The 20,957-nt window shown below is 38.4% G+C and overlaps 1 protein-coding gene across 10 annotated transcripts in view; it reads left to right on the top strand.

The window, feature by feature from the left end:
* The first annotated feature begins 510 nt into the window (after nt 1-510).
* BTRC (beta-transducin repeat containing E3 ubiquitin protein ligase) overlaps nt 511-20,957 on the top strand; it is a 151,877-nt gene continuing 131,430 nt past the window's right edge. For 3 of the 10 annotated variants that reach the window (XM_087824514.1, XM_016219903.2, XM_087824517.1), the window contains exon 1: nt 11,682-11,715. In XM_087824514.1, the coding sequence (XP_087680640.1) occupies nt 11,713-11,715 (3 nt within the window). In that variant the 5' untranslated portion in view covers nt 11,682-11,712. Of the gene's footprint in view, nt 596-973; nt 984-11,679; nt 11,716-20,957 lie in introns of those variants that run through there. The other 7 variants (XM_016219901.2, XM_016219900.2, XM_016219911.2 and 4 more) reach the window with 7 other exon arrangements.

The raw sequence follows: 20,957 nt of genomic DNA on the forward strand, positions 1-20,957 counted from the left end.
ATTTTGGAGTATCCAGTTCTCTAAAACCACAGTTAGGGAGGTCCTAGAAACTCTGTGTCCTCTCACAGTTTTTTCCACTGTTTGGGCTACAGGTGAGGCGCTGATCGCCATCTTGACATCAAATGCCAGGCAGGCGGCCACTGGCGTCGCTCGGTAACCACGGAGACACCCGTGCCCCTCCCGCCGTGCATCCCGTAGAGGCCGTAAACTACGATTCCCATCAGCTGATTGTCTCTACTCGAAGGCGAGATGTCCGGCCGGGGTCCGCCGGCCGCCGCGACCCTGCCGCAGTGAACCGCGGGAGTTGCAGTTCGCAGGGAGGCCGGGCACTTGGCTGCGGGAAGCTCCAGGACTACAAGTCCAGCGAGCCCGCGGACTCACGCAGGCGCACGGAACAGCCGGCGCTCCCCGCCCTCCTGCGGGTGCCTGAGAGGTAAGAGAGGGCGGGGGAAGGAAGAGGAGGCGGGATCCGGGCGCTGCGTTGGCTGCGGTCTGGCACCAAGGGGGCGGCCCCGGCGGAGTGCAGACCCAGTGGCCCTCGGAGATTATGGACCCGGCCGAGGCGGTGCTGCAGGAAAAAGCGCTCAAGTTTATGGTGAGGGGAAGGTGCAGGCTGGGGAACGGTGGAGGCTGTGGCGTTGGCGGCGGCGCTAAGGCTCGGGCCTGGGCCGCCCGTCCGCCGGAGGAGGGGGCACAGGGACTCTGGGCCGAGGCCGGCTGCGGGGGTTGCTGAAGGGACGGGACGGGAGCTCCAGGGAGGCGGGAGGGGGTGCGGAGAAGACCCGGGGGTGGGGGCAGCAGCTCCGCCATCTTGTGGATGGGAGACCCAGTGACAGCGGGAGCTTAATCAGGGAGGGGGCTCTGGGCGGCGCGCGGGGCCCTGGAGGGAAAGGGGCGTGGGGACAGTTACTGAGGAGCGGAGGAAGCCCGGAGGAGAGACGCGGTGAGGCCGCTGGCAGGGCCTTCCCAGGTCAGGGTTACGGGTAAGGCCGGGGAGAAGAGGTGCATTCAGGAGTGAGGAAGGGAGCACGGGATAGTGAGAGGAAAGATGTTAGAGGGGAGGGGGACCGGCAGGGCTGGATGCAGATGGATCTAAGGGTGGAGGAAAGCCAGGGCTGGTGGGAGACTTGTAGCTTTGTAGAATGAGGGGATGGAGATAGCCTTTGCCTTCAGGGTAAATTCCCAGCTTGGCCAAACTAATGTTGACTAACTCTGTAAAGAAAGAGGCCTTACTTGGGAAGGTATGGACTGGGGATGGGGACCTAGGGTTATGGTGACAGCCTCTGGGAAAGGAAGAGGGTGTTGACTATGAGCCAGAATTACAAATGTCAGAAAAGGGGATACATACTCCACTTTGAAAGGAGAGGCCAGATATTGTAGTAAGGACGAGGTTGAACTGGTCAGGAAAACCTGGTACATGAGATTGGGGACAGAATTAATATCTAATAGGGTACAACAAAACAAAAGTTAGTGCTAATTTGTAGAGAGAGAGGAAGGGAGAGGGAGAGAGAGAGAGAAAAACAGTCCTGAAACCTGGGCATGTGCCCCTACTGGGAATCGAACCGGCAACCTTTTGGCTCACGGGATGATGCCCAATCAACTGAGCCACACCGGTCAGGGCAGTGCTAAGTTGTAGAGATAGTGAAATGTAGGGGCCAGGTACTGTATCACTTTCTGGGAAAGGAAAAGCCATGGAGATTAGAATCACAAGAGCCATAAGAAGTGATGAGATCAGTGGAGAAATTCAGGAGATAAAAGGGGGAATGTAGGTAATGGGAGATGTCAGGATTGGTGGTTACTTACCAGTTTTAGGTTGAAGCACTGTATGGGCTTGGATTGAATTTTGTGGGTGTGTTTAAATCCTTTGGAACTTTGTTAACTCTGTATCATGCTTGTCTTCTGTTTCTGTTTGGCAATTTGGTATAGTCTGATACTTGATGCTTTTAATCTGATGCTTCTTGTATATCCTAGGTGTAAAACCAGACTTTGTGGTTACAGCTAAAGAGTGATGGGTTGCATAGACTTCCATCTTAACAGGTGGCCTTAGGGACACTGACATTATTTGCAGTCCAGTCTTGCTTTTCAGAGGTAATTGTAACCTGTCACTCCAAATTTTATTTCTTTGTTATTTCTTGTTTTGTGTCTGTCTGAAATACCAAAACAAATCTAAATAAACACAGACACTAATCTAATTGAATTTAGGCTTTAAATGGCCCTATTTACAAGAATACATTTTCAGAGTCTGGTCAAATTTACTAAAACTTTATTCATTTTGTATTAGTGCTTTTAAAAACACTTAACTAAAGTTTGAGTGTATCATTAACAAAATTCCATTTTGAAGAAGATTCTTGAATTTCTTCCCAATGTTGAAATTCTGAAATACTAAGACAAGACTTTGAAAATTTTTTGGACTTTAGAAGTAAGAGGAAGGCCCTTTATATCTACAGTGAGCTTCTAGATTTAAAAGAAGTGGCAGCTGCTTATTTTTGTTTTCCTACTTAGAAATTGACTTAATCCTAATCTTGACACTTGTGTCAGATTTATGGAATAGTGTGATTTACAGATCATAAAGAGACATTATGAGATCATCTTCTTTACTCCCCATCAGACCTCAGCCTGGGAACATTTTCAACTACTTGATCTCTGCTTTGTACCAGTGAGTTACGTTTTGATAATGGTCTCCTGATTGAGTTAAAGTGAACCTGGAGATGGCCATGTAGTAGTTTGCACAGCTTTTAGAGCATCACACATTATTAGATGTTGAGTCAGTTACTATAGGGAGAAGCCAGTTTTTTCTTTAATTTTAGTTACTTTCATTTTTGACTTTGCCTGCAATTGTGGCTATTTGCAAAAGGCCAACTGGGAGGGGGTCACCAAGAATGGCCCTTTAATAACTGAAGCAAAGAATGGAGGGTTAGAGACTTGGTATTTTTTTTTCAACTCAGTCACAGTCTTATTATGAATGTGAGTAAGTCACAACTTCCCTGTGGTTCCACTTACCCTGCTATAACATGCCTGTTTACTCAGAGTCAATTTTTTAAAAATTTACTTTTATTGTTGAGAGAATTACAGATGTCTCCCATTTCCCCCCCTTTGCTCTATTCCACCTGACTCCAGCCCCACCCCAGGCTTTGCCTCTCTGTTGTCTGTGTCCAGGGCTATGCATATATGCATATAAGTTCTTTGGTTAATCTCTTCCCACTCTCCCTCTCCCCTACTCAAGAGTCAATTTTGAGATAGGAAGATATTTCATATTTGTGTTTGCACCAAATAACTAGTACACAGTATACATGGAAAGGCTATCTTTTAAATCAAATTGAAAGTTTTGTGTAGTATTTGTCTTTGTTTTGGCTTTACCCTTTCCTCAATTGTAAATTATGAGTGACAATTATTATATGGATGTCCTGATTTCCATAGTTTAAGAAAATGTAATTCGTTTAAAATGCCAACATGAAATGGATATTCTCTTTTAGGAAATTTGCTCATTACCACGTTAATGTAGTGCTTCAGTTAGGAATTCTACAATAAAGTCTTATTAACGAGACTGCTAATCCAGAATTGATCATAATTCACACATGGTCTAGACTTAAAGTTTACCCTTGGATATTTGTGGAGAATAGTTTAACTTCTAGAAACCAATTATATTAAAGCGGTAGTTTAAATAACATCTGTATGCTAATATATCTCATTCAGTGTTAGCAGGTCCTCAAGGATCTTTCCTAATACTTCCTTGGTCAACAAAATTATAATTTCTCAGAAAAGATAAATGGGAACTGGAAGAGGACCTCAGAAGAGAAATGGAAATGATTGAGGGAATGTAGGCACCATTTTATTATTTTATTTTATTTATTTATTTATTTATTTTATTTTATTATTTTATTATTTTTATTTTATCGATTTGAGAGAAACATTGATTTATTCCAATTATTTATGCATTCATTAGTTGCTTCTTGTATGTGCCCTGACTGGAGATCAAACCCATAACCTTGGCGTATGGGAATGGCACTCTAACCAACTGAGCTACCTGGCCAAGGTCAGCACCATTTTATAAGGTATATATATATATATATATATGTGGGCTTAAGGATATATTTTAAGTTGAGGGATGAATTTTAAGTTTATTTAAGGAAATGGATAGGACAAGCTAGTTCCAGAATCTTAGAACTGGAGAAACATTTGAAACTTGGATGACATAATTTTAGGACATAGAAAAGAAATTTTAGGCCTGGCTGGTGTGGCCAAGTGGTTGAGCATTGACCCAGGAACCAAGAGGTCACGGTTCGATTCCTGGTTAGGGCACATGCCTGGGTTTTGGGCTCAGACCCGAGAAGGGGGCTTGCAGGAGGCAACCGATAGATGTTGTTTCTCGTCGATGTTTTTATTTCTCTATCCCTCTCCCTTCCTCTCTCCCTAAAAATCAATAAAAACATATTTTTTAAAAAGGGAATTTTTAATATAATTGATAGATAAGGAAACAGTATAAAAGGTAACTTGCTGTGTAACAAACCACCCCAAAATTTAGTAGCTTTAAAAAACCAAGTTATTATTTTTCTCAAATCTATGGTCCAGTGATGGGTTTTCTGCTTCACTGATGTTGTCTGGGGTGCCAGCATGGCTGACATGTTCAAAATGGCAACCCTAACATGACTGGCCGCTGGCTGAGAGGTCAGCTGGCTCTGAAGGCTTTTAGGCCTCCTCTCTCCACATGGCCTTTGAATTTCCTTAAAGCATGGTGCATGGGTTCTAAGAAGGAGCATTCTTGGACACAGGAGATAGAAGCCAATGGAGCCAGTTCTCTTAAGTCGTAGCTGTGAAAGTCCAAGAATGCCACTATTGGTCAGAGTGAGGGGAAATAATCTCTACATATATAGACATGAAAAGTGACATACATAAACAGAAATTGCTGGCGGGGGGGGGGGCAGGGCAGAGACATCCTTTTTTTTTAAATATATCTTTACTGATTTCAGAGAACGGAAGGGAGAGGGAGAGAGAGAGAAATCAATAATGAGAGAGTTGTCATTGACTGGCTGCCTCCTGCACACCCCTGACAGGGGATTGAGCCCGCAACTGGGTCATGTGCCCTGACAGGGAATCAAACCTTCATCTCCTGGATCCTAGGTTGATGTTCAACTGCTGAGCCACGCCGGGCAGGGCCAGAGACATCCTCTTGAGACTGGCTACTATAGATGCTATTCTAGTTGGATGTTCAGGCTAAAAATACAAATGGGATTAGCCAGATTTGTGGGTTATAACACTAGGAATGCTTTGGAGGCATCTCTTTTTGGAGGTTAACTTCTTAAGGGACTAATGTGATCCTCCTGCATGAGTTGCCTTAATAATATTATTGTAGAGATAATACTGGGTGAATTAATGATTCATTAACTTTTCTTATTTGCTTGAACAGCATATGTATCTAAAAGCAAGAAATTACATTTAAAAATACTCAGATTTTTCACTCTGATAGGCTTTTTTTTTTTCTTTTTCTTTTAATCCACACCTGAGGATATTTTTTCCATAGCTTTTCAGAGAGGGGAAGGGAGAGAGAGAGAAACATTGACGTGAGAGAGAGACATCGATTGGTTGCCTCCTGCACATGCCCCAACCAGGCCTGGGGATCGAGCCTGCAACTGAGGTACGTACCCTTGGCTGGAATCAAACCCGGGACCCTCAGTCCCCAGGCCAGCGCTCTAACCGCTGAGAAAATGGGCTAAGGCTGATGGGCTTTTCTTTAAATTAGTGAGATTGATTACCAGCTATTTGGACGAACATTTGAAACTAGTTCATAGTTTAAGTTTATATATATCCCGTACCTGTTCCCAATTTAAGTTAGTCTTCAGTTTCTTTTCTGGATACTCTTATATTGTATAGGTATTGGGGTATGAAATTACAAATTAATGATTTTTCTTTGTCCTAATTTTCTTGATTTGTGTTTGGGGTAGATGCACATAATGAATTATTGGAAGTGTTATAGATGTGAGTAAAATTTTCTACTTTAAATGACTGTCAGAAATTTTTTATTGCTAAGTTAGAAAATGAACTTTCAAGAGACCACTTGTTATTCTATATTATTTGTATACTGTTTAAATCCTTACAGGAAGCAGATAAGAATTTTTTTCCTTTCCTAAAGGGAGACAGGAGATTATGTAAAGATTTTTTATCTTTTTCACAGTCACTCTGACCCTCAGCAACTCACCTCATCATCTTTTCCTCTGCTGTGCTCTTATCCACTTACCAACATCTGGTGACAGCCCCCAACCAGTCATTCTGACACCAGCCTATCCTCACGGCCTGCCAAGAACCACCCCAGGTCACAGTCCCACAGGCCCCAGAATAAGGACCCTCACAGCCTGATTACCAGCCTTCTCCTGCCCAGCCCTTGGCTCAACTCAGACCACCCCATGCCCTTCAGTGTTCTCCTACTCAAGGCTTCCTCATCACAGCTTTTACCTTGATTACTTCTCATTGACCCAACCACATGTCTTGGTGGCAGGGTAGGTGCAGAATTTATTGGCCTTTGTATCCTCAGAAGCCAACATGATTCCCAGCATGCAGCAGGCACCCAATAAATACTTGCTGAACTTAATAACTCATGCTTCAGAGCAAATTATTGCAGTCTAGGGCACCCTATCACCTCATCTTGCAGTAAGCCTTCATTTCATCTTCACTTTTTGGGTTTTAGTTAGCTGTTTAGAATAGAACTAGGAACTCTTGATATATATTGACCCTAACCAAAATATATTTTTAAAGATTCTCTGAAAACCTTCATAGGAAATGTCTGCCAATGGGGAGTCAATACAGTGGATTCAACCAGGACAGGAAGGGGTAGCTAAGCAGGCAGGGCAATAGAAGCCATTTTTCCCTTTCAGAGGTACTTGGACCAAGATCTTGATCATGTATAGATAAAGTTATATATTATGGTAAGTGGCATTACAATAAAGAAAAGAATGAGAATGAAGAAAGAAAATGAGTTTTTGTGCTATTAAAATATTTTAAAAATCCCGTCTACTAGCAATATTTTAATACAGCACAGAGGTGTCTTCTAAATGTGTACAGTAAGAATTCATTGAGGATGAAATAGAAGTATTTACCAAAGTTTAAAAGCATGGTCACTATACAGAAAATTTCTCAGTTAATCCCAGCATTCTAAAATTGGCAACGGAGGGGGCAAAATCTCTATGGGAACGGTTCACCAGATCTTACAGTTTTGCTAGTATTCCACAAGATTCACCTTGTACTTGGGGAATCTGAATAATTCCCTCTAGTTTCCCAAAGACTGATTGAGACAGAGCTAGAACATTTTACCAGAGACTCAGAAATAACAGTGGACTAGATATTAAGACTAATGTTGATTTGTTCTCTGGGTCACTACCATCCTAATTGCTGGATTGTCTTCATAAGTGACCAAGGTGGGATGTAGAGAGCAAGGGAGCAAAAGCCACAGAACTGGGAGAGAATTTCTTTCTGCCTAAGATAAAACTTTAAGCTGGAATTTCCTTCTGAGGTCTTGCTCTTTCCTGAGATTTGGCTCTCCCTTTGGGTATACTTGCCTTCCTATTGCCAGGCTTCTGACCTGACCTGACTCTGTGTCAATAACAGGATAATCGTAGTAGAAATGAGTTTTTTGTTGTTGTTTTTTAAAAAAATATATCTTTATTGATTTCAGAGAGATAAGGGAGAGGGAGAGAGAGAGAGAAACATCAATGATGAGCGAATCATTGATCGGCTGCCTCCTGCACTCTCCCTGCTGGGGAGGGAACCTGCAACCTGGACATGTGCCCTGACCGAGAATCGAACTGAGATCTCCTGGATCATAGGTCAATGCTCAACTGCTAAGCCATGCTGGCCAGGCTGTTGTTTTTAAAAATATAGTCAACTATAAATAGCTAACAGGTATTATTTATTTATTTATTTATTTATTTATTTATTTATTTTTAAAATTGATTTTTAGAGAGAGAGAGACATTGATGTGAGAGAGAAAGATCAATTGGTTGCCTCCTGTATGCACCCTGACTGGGGATCGAACCTGCAAGTTTTTAGTGTATGGGATGACGCTCCAACTGAACCACACCAGCCAGGGCTATCATTTATTTCATGTTTACTGTGTGCTGTTCTAAATGCACTGTTCTTTTTTATATATATTATTTAGTTTAATCCTCCCAATAATTCTGTAAGATAGATTCAATACTATTGTTACCCCATTTTTCAGAAGTGAAAACTGATTCCAGAGGGGTTAAGTAGCTCACACTAAGGCACACCCTCCTAGCACGAAGCCTGAAATCAAACCCAGGCAGTCTGACTTAAGACCCTGACTGACACTATAGTATTTCATCCTTGAAGAGAAACAATGGAATGTGATGCCATATTTCTTTGCTAGTCAGATAATGGCTGGAGTGGAAGTTACTATCCAGACTTACGTATAGATTTTCTGGTCATTTGAATTACTGAGGAAATGGAATAAGACTTTACGGTTGTCACAGTATCATTGCATCAGGTATCTATTGCTATGTAATAAAGAACCACAAATTATCATGGCATACAATAATAGATATTTATTTGCATGAATGTATGGATTTGCTGAGTATTGGATGATATAAACTGGATTTAGTTGGCTGTCTCTGGACTTGGCTGCTTACTCAGGACTCAGACTAAAGAGGCAGTGACTTCCCTGACAAAACTCTTCCTACGGCTACAGCAAAGGAACAAGAAAGCAAGCCCAATTGTTCAAGTGCCTTTCAATTATTGGTTGTATGATGCCTTCTGATATTCCATTAACCAAGCAAGCCACATGGTCAAGCCCAAAGTCAAGGGACAGGAAAGTATACTTTGCCCATAGAAGGAATGTCTATTGTACTAGGGACACTGTTTTATCAAGATCAGGGGGCACAAACCTACAGAGCCTTTACATGCTAATTGAGGTAGGCCAAGTTCTTGAGTGTGTCTAGGAGTTGAGAGGAAAATTAGACAGTCACATCTACTGGCAACCCAACCAGATTTGTGGAATCAGGGACTTTTATCAAGGGCAGGGTATATTTTCGGGGGGAGATAGTGATAAGGAGTCTGGGTGCACATACTCTAGGGAGATCCAGACGGGCAGACAGCACCAGTGAGTACTAAAAACAGGAGACAAGGCCCATGTTTCAAGTTTGTTCTCATAACTGGAACTGGAATACCCAGCAAGGAACTAAAGAATTCATTCAATTCATTCATTCATCTAACCTGTGTTTATTAATGCTCACTGCAGTAGTCCTATACTTTACTATGCATAAGAATTATTGGAGAGCATGTCAAAACCTAGTGCAGACTCACAGCTCCTCTTCTTCCACTTAGTTTGGTAGGCCTCAAGAATCTATATGTTTAACAAGCATCCCATTGTTTCTGATGCATATATTTCTTTGATCATGCTTTGACAAAATGTCTAGTCCTCTGTGTCCTGGCCAGTGTGCCAACAAAGAGGGAGTGGGGGAAATATTGTGACTAGAACCTTGTACATGGGAAACAGCAAAAAGAAGCTGAGTTAACTGGAATCAGAAGTGAAGGCAGGACCACCTCCCTTTAGTTTTATCTTTTTGAGAATGTCATATAAATGGAATCATACAATATGTAATCTTTTGTTACTGACTTTGACTCATTTTGTAATATGTAAGTATTAAATCAACATGTTGTACACCTTAAACTTGCACAATGTCAGTTTTATCTCCGTAATGCTAGAAAAAAGAGTGAAGGCAGAGTGGATAAACCTTATGCCAGAGGCTTGGAATCCCTTCAAATTCCAACTGATTCGTAATAAGTTGGTTTCTGAAAAGAATTTGCTTCTGGGGGCTAAGTTTTACAGCTAGAGAAATTGGTGAACTGTGAGGGGCAGAAAAATAAGCGAGATATGCCATTTATAAGAGGTATATTTAGTAGAAGAAGAATAGCAACATCCCCAAATGTGGCCACTCTAGGTATTTTATAATTATATCACATTACAACTGGTAGCCCTTCCTGGTCCTATGAAACAGTTGTGGATAGTTCTGACATTTTATTGTTAATATTCTATGACCCTAACATGTGAAAATAAATGACAACAGAGTACCTCAATTGTTTTATAGTTCTCTATAGTTCTCTTAAGTAGAAATGTCAAGGAACAAAGGACGAAGTTTGAGGAATCACTGAAGTGTTCCTTAAAGCAACAAGGCATAACTGGATGGTAGGGAAAGTTATGATGAAAGAGTCTCTTCTACAAATACATGACTGGAGTTGTTTTGAGCAAGGGCCTCATGCTGACCTCAGGGTAGAGACATAACTCTAGGCTCTTTCTGACCTCAAGTGAGAGATTCCATCTAAAAAGGTATTTTTATTTCTATCCCTTTGATCATAATCACCATCAGCCACAGTATCTTTAAAATAGAGGAAGATGTAATTTGATACAATTAAAAAAGGCAAATATGAAGGTGCTTTCTAGGCCACAAATGTGGTGAGTTTTGTTCAACAAAACTTTTACCACAAAATAATTCACACAGACTCCTAAGGCTTATTGAATAGGGGCTTCCACCCCTATTTCATTTTACTGTTTAAACATATATTGATTCATGCCTGCCATATGCGAGGTTTTGGTTTTAGTTCTTTTTTTTAAATTAACATCCAGTAAAATTAACTTTTTTTAGTGTATAGGTCTCAGAATTTTAACACATGTACAGGGGTGGGCAAAAGTAGGTTTATAGTTGTTTGTATGGAAAAAGACGTGGGTTATGATTATTACAATAGCTTTATTAACTCAAAAGAATGACACAGTGCACCTGTAAGCCTACTTTTGCCTGGCTGGGTGGCTCAGTTGGTTGAGCATCGCCCCATACACCAAAAAAGTTGCTGGTCTGATCCTCTGTTGGGTGCGTATGGGAGGCAGCTGAGGGATGTTTCGCACATTGATGTTTCCCTCCCCCACCTTCCTTTCTCTCCCTCCCTCCCTCTCCCTCCCTCCTTCCCTCTCCCTCCCTCCTTCCCTCTCTTTCCCTCTTCCTTGCTCTCTAAAAAAAAATCAGTGAAAATATCCTTGGATGAGGATTAAAAAACGCACACACAAAAAACATTCTTTTGCCCACCCCTGTTACATATAGATTCATATAACCACCACCTTGGTCAGGATATAGGACAGTCTCATCACCCTCCCCCAAACTCCCTTGTACTCTCCCCCCATCCCTAAATTCTAAGAACTGTGATCTCTTCTCCCTCCCTTTAGTTTTATCCTTCTGAGAATGTCATATAAGTGGAATCATACAATGTGTAATCTTTTGCTATTGACTTTGACTCAGCATAATACTTTTAAGATAGCTTTCATCCAAGTTGCATGTATCAGTAGTCCATTTTATTTTACCCCTTAGTTGTATTCTGTTGTATGGATGGTATCACGTATTGCTTATCCATTTGAGTTGTTTCCAGTTTCTGATGATTATAAATAGTACTGCTATAAATATTTGTGTAGCCCGGCCGGGCGTGGCTCAGCGGTTAAGCATCGACCTAGGATCCAGGCGATCAGGGTTCGATTCCCGGTCAGGGCACATGCCCGTGTTGTGGGCTGCAGCCAATCAATGACTCTCTCATCATTGATGTTTCTGTCTCTCTCCCTCTCTGAAATCAATAAAGATATAAAAAAATATTTGTGTATAGGTTTTGTATGAACATAAATTTTCATTTCTCTAGGGTAAATACCCAGGAGGGGAATTGCTGGGTCATATGGTAAGTTTGTTTAACTTTATAAGAAATTGCCAAACTATTTTTCAGAGTGGCTGTACCATTTTGCATTCCCACAAGCAATGTATGACAGTTATAGTTGCTCTGCATCCTTGCTAGCACTTGAGATTATCAGTATTTTTTATTTTAGTCATCCTAATAGGTATATAGTATTACCTTATTGTAGTTTTAATTTGCATTTCCCTACTGCATGCTTCAGTTCTTGATAACTTTGTCTGTTGGGATCAAATGAAAGATAATCAGAAGAATCAGAAGAATGGTCATCAGAATGATATGCCTTATTAACATTTCTATGAAAGACTGAATATTTTTAAAAGGAGGTTGTGCTAATTAATGTTCATGGTTTTTCGGTGAAGTGTGAGGTACTCTGAAACCTATCTACAAAATTTCAAGGAAGTCCTGTGACAGTGAGAATGAAAGAGTGACTTAAGAGTATTTTTTTTCTGGTGGCCTTTGATCTTAGGTAGAACATTTGTGGCTTTTAATAAACTGAGAAGAGAGACAAATGGAAAAGAAAAATATCTAGTTATTCTATAATTTTTAAAAATAAGGCACATTAAGTGAGAAACACTTGTGATCAATCATGATCATGCACAGCATTTACTAATTGCCTATTCCTGGTAGCATAGGTCAGTGGTATGATTTTGAATAACTTGCTTATTCAGGGAAAGAATTTAGATAAGAAAAGGAGGGCATTCCTTTGAATATATGGCATTCAAAGGAATGCCAAACAAATATATGGCATTCCTTTGAATGCCATATATTTGTTTGGCTCCCTTCTACTTCTCTCTTCTTCATAAATTATCCAAGCAGCAGTCTGTATTATGAGAAGCAAACGAAATGATTGCTAAGTAAGTGTTTATTTTAGCTGGTTATTAGCTTGAATAAATATGGAAGAGTTTGTGTGTGTGTGTGTGTGTGTGTGTTTACACTTTCAACACATACTTGTTGATCAGTGGTATGTTATTCCCATTTTATGAAACTGAAATGTAATTTTCTTAGTTTTAATGACTGTAGAGGTTTATAGTTATTGAATCTTTGTTTTGGTGATAGGCATGTTAGTACTTTTTTTTTTCTTTTTTTAAAATATATCTTTATTGATTTCAGAGAGAGGAAGGGAGAGGGAGAGAGAGAGATAGAAACATCAGTGATGAGAGAGCCATTGATTGGCCGCCTCCTGCACGTCCCCGACTGGGGATGGAGCCCACAACCTGGACATGTGCCCTGACCAGGAATCGAACCTCGATCTCCTGGATCCTGGGTCGATGCTCAACTGCTGAGCCACGCCTGGCCGGGCGTCAGTACTTTTTTTGATACCAAGTTCTCAGTTAGGAAATAGCCTCCCAATTATAACTTGTTTCCCGGGGAATTGAGGCCATTTCCAGTAATATATTGCTGTAGAAGTAGACTGTCAAATGATGACTCAGGATTAGTATTCAGTGTAATTTAGAAAAGGTGACTTAAGTAGAAGAACATTGGTGTATCTGTTTTTCAAATTGCAGTTAATTATAACGACAGCTTATAAGATCTACATTGTTGTCCTTTGGGATTTTGTCAAAATTTACATATTTACATGATATGAGTTAAAAATGGACAGTTTAAAACTTAGTCAAATAAATTTATCAAAAAGAATCCTGCCTTATCAAATCATGCTTCTAAAGGTTTTTCACACCTTCTAGTCATATCCAGGTATGGCGTTTATAAAGCAAAATGATTACTTGAGCTTTTATCAGAGTTGAGAAACCCTATTTAGGTATGTGTCATTTTTTATTATATGGTAGTCTTATGGATATAGTCCTTTTACCCAACACATTTCAACTGCATTAAAAAGTATTTCTTAAGTATTCTTAAATCTATTTTACCAATATCTTGTGAAAAAAATATAATCTTTTGAAAGCATTTATGTTAAAAGAATTAGAGACGATGTTTATCTCATTTGGACCTGTTTCTCTTTTAATATATCATTAAAGTGTACATATACTATATAAGAATTCATGCTATAGGATCAACTGAGACTTTGATTTAAATATAAGTTATACATGGAAGCCTGTATAAGATACTACATATTTTTTCCCCCAAAGAAGCTTCTTTAAATGGTTCTGTTAAGTGTAAGAATGTTCTGATGATTATCTTTTTAATTAAAATGAGAAATCTTTGTTTAAAGTGGCATTCTTTTTTTACGGCCTGTTACAGTCTCTGTAACAATCATTTCTTAAGTCTGAACGTTTTATTTCCAGGAATCCATTTATATAAAACTATGTTTAGACTTAATTAAGGAACAGTTCTTACAAAGCTTGTAAATAGCCAGGAAAAAAAGGACCGAAAATAAAACTGACATTCACATTTAACAAAATGATTGTTACAAGGTATGTAATAAGCTATAAAAATACAATAAATCCCTTTTTATAAGAGTTCATATTTTCTGATCCTTGTTTTTAAGGGTATTTAAGAAAAATATCAAAGCTCTGCAAAGTGACATCTGTTTTGCTGAATAGACTAGTGATAACTTCTTTTGTCTGTAAATGACAATACAGGAGTTCTACCTGTCTTCTTAGTGTATTTTCTTTGAAAAACCTTGTAATTATTTAGATTGGAATGTAAATTTTACATCATGCCATAGTGAAAACAAGACCTGGTTCTCTTCCCACTTAGACTACTTTCTAAAAGTCATAAAGCATGGGGCAAGTTCCTTAACTGCTCTGAGTCTCATTTTTCCTCATCTGGGAAGTAGAGATAATAATCTTCTTCCTATTTCAAAGAGCTATTGTGAGGACTAAGTGAAATTATAAGTAATGAAAATATTTTGGAAATTATATAGGACTGTGAGCAGCCAAGCTATGTTTTTGTTGTGTTTTTTTAATCTCTCTGACCTTGGGTGGTGGAAGTAGTAGTAATAAAACAACAATAGTAATAGCAGCAAACACTTATATACCGTGCAGGAGCCTAGGCACACTCTATATATTAACTCATTTGATCTTCTCACCTTATTAGGTATATGTTATTATTCCTGATTTCCAAATGTGGAAACTGAAGCACAGAGAGGTTAAGTTACTTCCTCAAGATCATCAGTTGGTTTTGAAGAGGAATATGGATAATATCCATCTTTTTCCAAATCTACAGAAAAATTATGAGAAAAGCATAATGGTTAGTCATATACCCCTCATCTGGATTGGCCAATTGTTAACATTTTGCTGCATTTGATTTGTTTTCTCTATAGGATTTTAGAAAGTTATACTTCTGTTTCTAAATCATTTGAGAGTTGCAGACATGATATTTCACCTCTGTTTCAGCATGGATTTCCTAAGAACAAGAACATTGTATTTTATAATCACAATGCAAGATCCCATTCAGGAAATTTAACAGTAGCAATATTTTTATTTAATATGTAGTCCATATTCAAATTTCCCCAGTTGTCCCAGTAATATCCTTTACAGCTTTTTAAAAACACATACAATCCAATCACATGTTATATATATGTATATCTAGTCTCCTTTAATTTACACCAATTCCCTAGTCCTTTTATTTATGAAATTGACCTTTTTGAAGGGTCTAGGTTAGTTTTACAGACCGTGTCTCATTTGGATTTGTCTGATTGTTTCTCCATGATTAAATTCAGGTTAAAAAATTTTGGCAGGAATATATGTTATGGTTTCTTTCTCAGTGTGTTACATCAGAAGGTACATCATGTCAGTTTGTTCCTTTTTTGATGATACTGTTTGATTGTTTTATTAAGGTTGTATTCACCACATTTCTCCATTGTAAAGGCATATTTGTAATTAATGAATGCTCAGTGGAGTGAAACTTGGAAACTATAAATATCTTGTTTTTCTTTCTCCTTTGAAATGGTGACTCTTTCTGATTTGAGGAAGACATTGTGTAGACTTTATTATTTTTATTTTCATTTATTTTTTATTTTGAACTTAGACTAATTAAAATGTCTTTTTTATGTTCTAATTGGCAAGCTACATACTTTATAATTTTTATCTTTAGTGGAAAGCGCTGCTAGAGTTGCTTAAAGAATTGAGTTTAGGATTTAAGGGTTTGTAGTAGTAAACTGCATCGGAAGTTCCTGAAGGGGGTCTGTGTTTACCGTTCAGTAAGCCTGGGGTGAGGCCTGAAAATGTGCATTTCTGACTAGTTTCTAGGTGATGCTGCTGGTTCTGAGACCACACTTTGAGAACTACTGTGGCTTCTCTAGGCCTTTCAAGCCAATATCTTGCTTATGTTATTTGGGCCCCTTTTCTACTTGTTTGCTTTCTCTGGTAGACATGAGAGTAGTGTGGATATAGTATAGTAGAATAAGTTGATGTTTGTACTAGTTGATTTTGATAAATGTAACAAATTTGGGAATTGGCTAAATTACTGAATAGGATCTCATTAACCTGGCTAATCCAAAATTGACTGTTGTAATGAAAATGGCTATAGGCTATTTTAAAACTTATCATGGCATTTATAGTTGTTGAATTTTCTTCACTTAATGAAACACTGATCCCTTAATTTTGACCACATTAGATGTCCAGAGTGGTCAGTTGGGCTTTCACTACTTAAGTGATCCCTGCATACATCCCAGCAACTTGATTCTGTTCAATCTGTGCGAGTAGTTAAGCAAGTGGCACATTTGTTATGTCATAGAAATACTTTTGCTTCTACAGAATTTTGCCAGTTAGCCCTCTTCCCTTGCTTCCCCCATTAGAAATACTGTAAGCATCAGAGAGAAAAGGATGACCTTAATATTTGCTTCCCAGACTAAATCATAGCCTTGAAGCAGTTATTTCCTTATGAATAAAAAGCTCAATTTCACGCCTTGATTAGTGCTGGTATGGGCAGGTGGATATTTATTTTATGCAGCTAAACTGATCTGTTTTTGCAAATTACTTGCCAGTCAGCAGAGCTGTAATTTCTTATGAGTAGTTGGTGATAAATTATAGTTCTCATTAGTAAGTCTTGTGTGTGTATTTTTTTAAAGTATGTATTTATGAGGTGAAAGTAGAAATCAGTCACCAAGTTTTGGCTAGACTAGTGGTTGACTAACAGTTTTTTTCAAAGGCTTAGGGATTAATGAATTTGGACTAACAGCCCCAATTAATTATATAAAGCGGTAGGAAAGAGTGATAATCTGGTTTTTAATTGACATGAAAATGTACTCAGAATCTAGAAAGAGTAATGCCTAGCGGAAAGACCAAAGAAGAGATTCTCTCTTTTATTGATAAATAGAATATATTGTAGTTAAAATTTGAGTGTTTATAGAGGCTTAAAAAGTAAGACAATAAACTGAGGGCAAGATACAGAAGATTTTGAAATTGGAGGATACTATTGAACTGAATTTTCAGTTGCTTAATTGAAGACATGAAGTTTAAACTTTTTTATTTTAAAGCAAGACTGACTTATATTAGACTTGGATTAAGAGAAAATGCAGTGAATCAGAAGGAGGCAAAATTCTATTTCCTTCATAGGTGGGTCAGTTTATTTGCCGTAAGTAAAATGTCACCGAATTTGTGTTGAGTTATAGGCTTTAAGAGTCAGGAGGGATCCATCTAATTCAAGGCTTCATAAACTTTTTTATGACTACACTGAAAATATTTTGTATGTCATGGGATACTTTCCCCAAACATGCACGTGCACATATATTTTACACACAATTTCAAGAGGTTCAGAGGTACTTTTATTCTATCCATGGATCCTAGTTTAAGACCTTTATCTAGCCTTATTTTAATGGTGTTACAAAAGGTTATTTTAATTAAAAAGCTTTTGTTTTTTATAATTATCATTCCACTATAACTAGGTATGATTGTTTTAATAAAGGTATGACTGTCAGGTCTGATCTTCATCATAAAATACCATTTTGGGGAGCTAATAAAATTTTGAGTATGTTATTTGTAGTGTCAGGAAAAATGGTACAGAAATGACCTGACTGGTAGTTATCAAAAATCCCACTAGAATGTCCTGCTCTTAATTTTCACATTCCCCTAGCTACCCAGGCAAGCCGCCACAATTTATCTCTGTCTTTGATGATGGAATTTTACTTGTCAGGGATATATGGATGGACACACTTACATCCTTTGATTGCTATTCTGGTATTTCAAGGATCTTTCTACTTTTATCAGTTGTATTAAAGAAATAGTATGACCAAGCAAATGCCCATCAAGGTCAGTTTACCCCAGTGAGTGCACTTTACACCTGAGAGCATTGAGAATATACTGTTTTCTATCAAGGTCGACCTTAAACACTGTCAGCATGTTCAACTATTTATACCTGTTGTTCTGGGAGGACTGGGAAACATTTATCATCTTCTCTTTTTTCTTCATCCTCTTAAGGTATCAAAATTGGGAATGCTGTCCACCTACTTAGCTTGTAAAAGAAATAGTGGTTCATGATCATTTTAGATCAGTAGTATATTTTGGGCAAAAGACCTTGTTTGTATCATAGAATATGACTCCTTCCTTTTAAAAATGAGCAAACTGAGACCAAAGAGATCATGTGACCTGTCCAAGGTTACAGTTGACAGCCTGGATTAGAGACCACGTTTACAAATCCAAGCCTAGTTGGTACCTTTCTGACTTTTTGTTTTGTTTGTGGTTGAGCTTGTGTTTCTTCCACTGGGTGTAATTGATAGGTGAACTGAAGGGTGTGATGTGTGTGTCTGTGTGTGTGTGTGTGTGTTTAATTAGTGCTTCTGTGACTTAGAAAGACTTTTTAACTCTTAAGTCATGAAAATAGTTTATATTTTCTACTAGAAACTTAATAGTTTAGCCTTTTATGTTTATAACTTTAGTTTCTCTAGAATTGATTTTTATGTTTCATGTAAGGTAGGAATTCCATTTCTTTTTTTTTTTTTTTTTTGGTATGGTTTTCCAGTGCCCCGCCCCTAGCATCGTCTGTTGGAAGAATATGTATCCTCCACTGATCTGCAGTGCTACCTCCATCACAAATCATGTCCTTATATTCATTTGGTCTGTTTTTGGACTCATTATTCTGTCCTATTTATCTGTTTAGCTATCCTTATATCAGTACCTTACAACCTTATATAGCTTTATAATAAGCCTTGATATATGGTAGTTAAGTTCTCTTACCTTGTTGTGTTTCTTCCAAGAGTGTCTTGGCCCAGCTGGTGTGACTCAGTGGTTGAGTGTCAACCCATGAACCAGGAGGTCATGGTTCAGTTCCCATTCTGGGCACTGCTTGAGTTTTGGGCTCGATCTCGTGCAGGAAGCAGCTGATCAATGATTCTCTCTCATCATTGATGTTTCTATCTCTTCCTCTCCCTCTCCCTGAAACAAAAAAAGATAGGGGGGAAAAAGTGTGTTTTGACTATTCATGGCCTTTTATACCTTCATAAAAATTTTACAGATAACTTGTCAAGTTCAACAAAAACAACCTAAAGGCAAACAATAATAAACTTATTAGGGTTCAAGTTAATTATTATTATTATTTTTAAACATATCTTTATTGATTTCAGAGAGAGGAAGGGAGAGAGAGAGATAGAAACATCAGTGATGAGAGAGTTGTCATTGATCGGCTGCCTCCTGCATGTCCCCCACTGGGGATGGAGCCCACAACCCAGGCATGTGCCCTGACTGGGAATCGAACAGCGATCTCCTGGATCCTAGGTTGATGCTCAACTGCTGAACCACGTGCGGCTGGGCTCAACTTAATTATTGATAGAAAACAAAATATGGAGTTATTGCAAAAATATTTAGTTTTTGAATATGTAAAACATGCAACACAGTACAAAATTCAAAAAGTAAAAAAGTATATATAGTGAAAAAATATTTCTTTCACTCATCTTAACCATTTAGTTCCCCTTTCCAGAGGCCACCACTTTGTCTTGTTTCTTGATTACTTTAAGTTATATTTGATAAGGAGTTTTCCTAGAAGACACCTACCATGGATTAAGTAGTAAAATTTAAGAGGCAATGGGGTATTTATATAATGAAAGAGCACTCTTTTGAGCCAGATCATTTAATAAGCATTTGACTCTTAGACAAATCTAAGAGCCGATGTGGCTCAGTGGTTAGAGTGGCGGCTGTGCACCAAAGGATTGTGGGTTTGGTTCCCTGTCAAGGGCACGTACCTGAGTTGCAGATTTGATCCCCGTACAGGAGGCAACCGATTGATACGTGTCTCTCACATTGATCTTTCTCTCCCCCCCCCCCTCCACTCTATCAAAAAGCAATGGAAAAATATCCTTGGGTGAGGATTAACAAAAACAAAAAAAAAATCCTTAAAATAGAAATCTTTATTTTTTTTTTCTTTGCTAACCTTCCTGTGCCAATAAATGGTAACACCATTTGCCCAGTTACTGAAGCCTCAAACCTGGGATCATCATTGACTCCTCATTTTCCTTACCCTGATATCCAATTCATCATCAGATTCTATCTTTTACTTCCAAAATATATCTCAAATTCATCCTCTTCTCTCTGCCTCCATTGTCATCAACTTACTATAGGTTATTATAATTTCTTTCATACACTTTTCTAACCATTGGCCCCATTATGAAAATCCAATTTCTGTACAAGAATCAGAGTCATCTTTAAAAAAAAAAATCTAAATTTAAAGCTTTTCAGTATTTTTCCTTTGTACTTATTACATGCACGATAAGACTTTGACTTTTGTTCTGCTAGGCAGACCTCCTTTCCTACCTACCTCTTTCACTATTTAATAATGCTAATACTTTTTAGCTTCCCAGTTATACTTTGATTACCTTTGCCTTTTGTCAAACTCTTGCCAAGACCATGGTAAAGTCTTTATTTGCCATTTTCTCTGACCCTGGCTTCTTACTTGAATCCTTATATATTTTGTATGTCAGTTCAAATGTCACTTTTTTAAAAGACTATCCTATCTAAAGTAAATGCTCCTCCCTTTATCTGTTATTTTCACTAGGAAAATAAACTCCACGAGGGTAAAGTTTTTGTCTATTTTGCCCTCCAGGATGTCCCAGTGCATGGCACATGGTAGGCAGCAAATTAATATGTATGAAATCATTTACCTTCCCTATTTCTCATCCTGTAAATTAGAGGTAATAATAATAAACTGCACATTCTACCTCATGAAGTCACTGTAGGGAGTAAATTTAATAGTATTGTTTGTTAGTTTGGATGTCCTATATGATAATTTTTTTGCCAAAAAAAAGGACATTTTTTCCATATGATAATTTTTGATAAATGAGCTTTTGTGTGTTTTTTAAAGACATTTGAACCAATTTGAGAAAGTAAAACAATAAATAAACT

The sequence above is a fragment of the Miniopterus natalensis genome, chromosome 14, assembly GCF_054644295.1.
Source record: "Miniopterus natalensis isolate mMinNat1 chromosome 14, mMinNat1.hap1, whole genome shotgun sequence".
Lineage (NCBI taxonomy): Eukaryota > Metazoa > Chordata > Mammalia > Chiroptera > Miniopteridae > Miniopterus > Miniopterus natalensis.